This window comes from Poecilia latipinna, unplaced genomic scaffold (genome assembly GCF_001443285.1).
Source record: "Poecilia latipinna isolate Pla-1442-1.1 unplaced genomic scaffold, P_latipinna-1.0 Scaffold595, whole genome shotgun sequence".
Taxonomy (NCBI): Eukaryota; Metazoa; Chordata; class Actinopteri; order Cyprinodontiformes; family Poeciliidae; genus Poecilia; species Poecilia latipinna.
The window spans coordinates 475,750-481,749 of NW_015113211.1; the positions used below are offsets into that span (position 1 = coordinate 475,750).

At 42.3% G+C, this 6,000-nt stretch overlaps 1 protein-coding gene across 4 annotated transcripts in view; it reads right to left on the reverse strand.

Annotated features, from left to right (window-relative positions):
- The window catches only part of magi1b (membrane associated guanylate kinase, WW and PDZ domain containing 1b), a 46,817-nt gene extending 42,013 nt beyond the window's left edge, over nt 1–4,804 (reverse strand). For all 4 annotated transcript variants that reach the window (XM_015042574.1, XM_015042572.1, XM_015042573.1 and 1 more), the window contains exons 1-2: nt 4,567–4,804; nt 3,821–4,477 (exon numbers count right to left, since the gene is read on the reverse strand). In XM_015042574.1, coding sequence (XP_014898060.1) covers nt 3,821–4,477; nt 4,567–4,789 — 880 coding nt within the window. In that variant the 5' untranslated portion in view covers nt 4,790–4,804. The remainder of the gene's footprint in view (nt 1–3,820; nt 4,478–4,566) is intronic.
- Nucleotides 4,805–6,000: the final 1,196 nt, after the last annotated feature.

Here is a 6,000-nt window from a genome sequence, read left to right on the forward strand (position 1 = left end):
ATGTTCTCATGAGTGGGCCTGCATGGGAACCCGTTTCTAATATGCATGCTATAATGTGGATGACGAAGTGCAAGTGTGCTGTGTGAAATATATAGTGGGTTATTCGAGAAGATGGCAAATGTGAGGAAAATATTTAGGAATCCAGAGAGGCGAGATATTTACGCCACATATGTACGTCCGTCTTGACTAATGGAAGATATTATTCTGACGATAAGTTCAGGTCATTAAACTCCATAAACTCCCTTTTAGTTTATCTGGCGAAGCTAATGAACACATTAGCTTTTAGTCTGTAATTAATCACAATGGGAAAGTGTCTTACTGGCATCTATGTATCTGTGTAAATAACGTCTGGATCACACGCGTATATGGCAAAAACGAACCAAACCTCAGTCTGAAGCATGATTCAGATAATGTGACCGATTGTGCAACAGAGCTGCAACTAACAGTTATTTTAGTTCGATTAATCCATCAATTATTTTGACAACTAACCAAGTGAGCTGACAAAAAGATTGGCACATTTTGCAGATTTTTCATTTAAATATTTTTATGTAATGTTAGAGCTGCATTAAAATGAAATAACATAGCGGTTCATTGGAGAACGCAGGATCATTTGTAGCAAAGAATACATATGCAGCAGAAAAATAAATACTTTTAACATCAACATGTGAAAAGGTCGGCTCTTTCTGCTGGACTCAACTTCAGTACAATGCAGGACTGATCTGTCCTTTGCCATAATGCCCATTTTTAAAAAGGCATGTCATAATGTTTTAAAACCCTTTACAATAATCAATGGAAAAATCTTAATTAGCCCTATAGTCAATCAAACCTTTCACAGGATTATCTCATCTGCTTTTTGCAAGTTTCCACTAATATTTTGACAATTTATTTTTGGCTTTTAAGGCCTTCTTGCCATCAGTCTACATCACTGTGGGGAAGAATGTCCAATCCTATAAAAATTAGCTGAATTAATCCAAAAATAGACAATAGGCTGTTGTCAGCTGAAGATTTTGGCATGCTGAGGTGAGTCACTCTTCATCAATGCAGACAGGTTTCCAGCATAGCGCAACACAAGATCAAGTTACATTTTCCCAGTTGCTGCATTTGTCAAGTGAGTAAATTTTGAAGTTGTGGCGTGCATATGGCGTCTCAGAGTTGGGGCGGTCATGATATAACATTTCTCAACTCGTCCAAAAATTGCGTGCAAATCTGGCATAGCAGTAGCAAACGAAGACAATGGTGTTTACCGAAGGCAGACAAGCAACGTCTGCATAAGGAAGATGTCGACGCTGAAGTGTTCCAATTATCATGGCTCGCTCATTACTGCTTGTTCGAAGGAATTGAGCACTTCATCAGCAGGACTTGGTGTTTAACTGTGCAAACGAGAGAAGTGCAGACTGATGTTCTCTTATTAATCTCCTCGACGGCAAACAAGCAAACATATTTGCTGTTTATGTCTGTTTCGCTTCTCTTCTTGTTCCTCATTAACAGTAAACAGGGTTGAAGAATACACGCATCAAAAGGCTGTTTAGATCGCCGGTCCATTTTTTTTTTTTTTTTGTCATTTGTCCATATTCATTTTAAACTCTGATATTTCTCAGCTAAAGTCAGTTTGTGTCCATAAAGGACAGTTCCAGCAAAAACTAAGGTCCAACCAGTTTTACAGGCACAGTTTAAATCCCTTAACAAGGCGAGATTGTACTATTTTATGGGCTTGTGTGCATTATGATGAGGGCATGATGCTCATTAACAAATGCAAGGAGAAGAGGACTTGTATTGTTGTTTTTTCTCTTCTTGGCCACATATCAAGAGGCTAGACAATGAGCAAGTGACTGAATGGATGATTTTATGTAGATACAGGTATAACATTGAGAGAGTAACACAAAGGCATAGGTTTATAGTGAGATATCATTTGTGGTTGCTATTCACTTGATGAATTTTCTCAGACAGTTTTACCTACATCACCTTGCAGAGGTTGTAAATTACCCATGCATGCGCACACAGAAAAAAAACAACTGTTTTCTTCCTTCAATGAATAGGCTAAAATGCAAGTTGGGGACAATCTGACCTAGAAAATGGTACCAATACTGGTATTACTGACCGGTATGTCTGAGAGGGACCAGATGGGAAATGCTGAAATTCGGTTATTGCACTTTTATCCTTTGTTCACTGCTGCTTTGTTCCCATTTGGTGTTCCGGCACAACAATGATTGTCAATCAGTGGCCGTAACAAAAGCCGTGAGTGGTGCAACTTGAGCAGAATCCTTCACATGCTGCTGTATTGTTTGCAAAGAACTGACACCGGCTCAAGAACTTGGAAAATTTATGTTAAGGGCAAAATGCCACAGACTTCAGCTCAAAGTGAAGCCTGGTAGGTGTAGAGAAAAGAAAGAAAGAGAAAAAAGAAAACCCTAACCCAATTGGCTGCATCTTTAAAGCCATTTGCTCTAACATGGGCACAGAGAGAGCTCAAAATAAACTAGACAGGTTGTCAACTGGCAAACAAAGCGGAGAGGGATGAAGTAGAGGGCATCTGTGGAGACAGATAAGGTTGGTGTGAGAGAGTAAGAACAACAGGAGAGGATATTCAGGCTCTTTGACCTGAAACACCACAGCGCTTTAGGTCTTTTTTTCCCCCCCCTCTTTACACTTCAAACCCTCCTTCTTCTAACGTTGCCGTTTCCATTTCAGGTCAGCCACACTGCGTTGCAGAAGAATCCAGACCTCTTAAGCTTTTTCACATTTTGCTACACTGATACAAACTTTGTATTTTATTGTCTTTTTATTTTAAAACAGACCAACGCAAGGTAATACACAAAAGTGAAGTGGTAGGAAAAGATGTGCAGGCTGTAGTTGGCAGTCTGGTATTGACAATCAGAACTCCAGTATGCCATAAATAGCTGTATTTATGGCCATTTGGGTTGTTGAGATCATGTGGTAGAATGGCCCAGTCAAAACCTAAACTTAAATGAAATTGAGAATCTGTAGCAAGACTCCAAAATTGCTCTTCACAGACATATTTTGTCCAACGTGGCTGAAGTTGAAATATCTTATGAAGAGGAATGTCTCTAGCCATCCAAAGCTGACAGAGAAATACCCCAAAAGAGTAGAAGCTACACCTTATGGCTCAACAATAAACAGGCAAACCACCCTCTGGTTTTTACTTGGGGGTGGGAAAAAAAAATGAAAACAATGTATTCTTTTTCTCTTAAGTTCACAACCAAGCCCTACTGTGTGTTGGTTTGTCACAAAATGAAATCCACATATAATAATATTGTCATTTATGGTTTTAATATGACAGCAAAATAAATAAAAAAAATCAAGGGTTGTGAATAATTTTGCCAGACACTGCATAATCTTTTCGTCAGTGCCATTCACTGAGCACCTCATCCTCTCCATGATCATTCATTTCCTCAAATGTTATTTGAACTTCCTCTAGTACTCCTTCCTGTCCTCCTTACCATAATCACTGCGCTCTCCATTTTGCCTTGTTCGCAATCCAATCTTTTTTTTTTTCCCCAACAATGTCTGTTTGCATGAATAAATAAATGTGTGTGTCGATAAAGGAGCTCTGTGAGTGAAAACAGCCTGTAAGGCAGAAGGCTATTATTTTCGTCAATAGCATTGAGCAGTCGTTCATGGCAAAGGTTCATTATTTTTTGGAGCGCTCTAGCATATGGGCACATAAATCAGAGCCTGCCACAGATCTCAGCTCTGGCTTTCTCACTTCCATCTGTGCTGATGAGTTTAAACACAGCCTGGAAGCTTATCCACAGACCAAATGTATATGTGTAAGAAAAATAAAGATCAGGCATTTGCTCACCTCTCTGCAGCAGCATGGTGACCTCGCTGCCTTTCGGTAACTTGCTGAGCATGTCCACGACCTGGTTGTGAGACATGCTCTGCACATTCCTCTTGTTCACCTCGATGATGATGTCCCCCTCCCTAAGGCCACGGCAGCGAGGGTAGTCCACGATCTGCTTCACTCGCTGCCCTCCACCGCCAAGGCTGTCCGCGATAGTGAAGCCAAAGCCCTTGTCTCCTTTCTCCATGTGTACAGTGATGAGTTCTGGTTGCGTTGCGATGGACGACGCCAGGGTTACCACGTCACTAGAGTATCCGAGCTGGGAGGAGGTATCGGAGGCCACCTCGGTGGAGGGGCTGTGAGGTCGGGGGAAGCCATTGAGAGGCGGTCCGCCGTTGGTTGGGCCGTTGGTGCTCTGACTTCCTTGGCTGGATGGAGAGTCGTAGCTGCTTGTGACCTCCTGGCCGTTGACGATGATGGGATCTTTGTTATCGAGGATGGCCACCGAGGTTACCAAGCTGGTGTTTGGGTCATCAGGGTCGAAAGGCAGTGGGTAGCCGCGACACAGCTCCAAGTTGACCATGGAGCCGATCGGGATGGACTGAAAGATCTTCACCACTTGGGCGTGCGTGTAGCCCAGCACGCAGGTGTCATTTACGCTCACAATCACGTCCCCTTCGAGGTGGAGAGAAAGAGGGCGTGTAGTGACTGAAACGGAACCAGTTCTCCCCTTCTTCGCAAATAATAAACGCAACGGCACCAACCTGTCTCCATCTTCCCATCAAGGGCTGCCGGTCCATCCAGAACCAAACTCTTTATCTGCAAGAACTCATCCGGCTCGTCCCCTCCAACAACGGTGAACCCAAACCCTCGACGGCTCTTCTTCAGTTTGGTATTGATGAAGGTCCCGTTCAGCTCTGAACGGTTCCTAGTAAAGAAAGGCTTCCCACCTGAACACAAAGATAATGCTGCTTTAATTACTCTCATGTGAAAAAACACAAACTCAATTAGGCCTAACAGGATTTGGTGTGGATCCTTTAGAGAGCTGCTAGAGTCTTAAAATGTGGTCTACGTCTGCTAGCATTGGCCAAACACAATGACACTCAACGTCGGCCTCCCTGCAAACACAAGGTTTTAAGTATATCCTTTTTGATTAAGCCGTGCCAAAGCTTCTCCCATAAGCTGTCTGCCTACAGTCAACGCGCTCTTTTGGCGAAGCATTATAGAGGTGTGGGTAATGGAACAAATCCAAGCTGTTTTTCTGCTTCTTGTCTGTTTAGCCTGACGTGATTACTCTTTTAAAGTAGGCCTGATCCAAATAACAAATAGCCAGGACAACCCCTGGCATGAGATCTGGTAATATGATGCCAGAATAAATCTGCCTTGTAACGCTGCCAACCAGAAGAAGACTTTATCTGGCAAAATAAGTCAGAGACTCTTATTGTGAAGAAATAAAGAAAATAATCCTTGAATAGGTGCATTGTGCCGACAGACGCTAAAATGTTCCTCTTTAGTAATCCTGCAGTTTTAGGTCCTTTTAATGAGGTGGCAGGAAAAGTATCAGCACTATTAAGCAGAGAGTAGCACACTCCCTCCATCTTTTGCTGTGCACTGCCAGTCAGACTCCTTCATGTGTTTAAGGGTGTCCTGCTAGGAGATGCGTAGCTCAAGGTATCCTCCTCAACTCTGACCAGCTTCCCTCTCCCTGCTGAATAGAGCCTTCCCCCATAATGTGATACTGCCACCTCTTTGTTTCATTACGAGTTTGTTGCGTTTAAGATTTTTATGCCACATGCAAAGTTTTACTTTTAGGTCCAAACAGAAAAAAAAAACCCGTCAGGTTTTGGTCTTATCCGAACGTAGCACCTTCTTCCACATGTTTGCAAAGTCCCAGTCACGAATTGCGGAAAATCTCTGAAGATGTTCTAGTCATGCAAGCACGGACAGTGTGTTTTAGATCTCAAATTAGAAAGCTGTGGGGGTCAGGGTTTTCAAGCTGCCGAGTACAACCAATAGCCAGTCCAAACGGACGCCACAGACTCCCTGTGCTACTCTATAAACAGCAGAATTTATTTTACAAAAATAAACACGTTTAGAACAGAACAACAACTAAAATTTGACAGTTTTGCTTCTATATTTTTGCACAATTTATAACAAGTCTGTTTCTACTAAAAGACGGTTGATTGTGTTATACATTT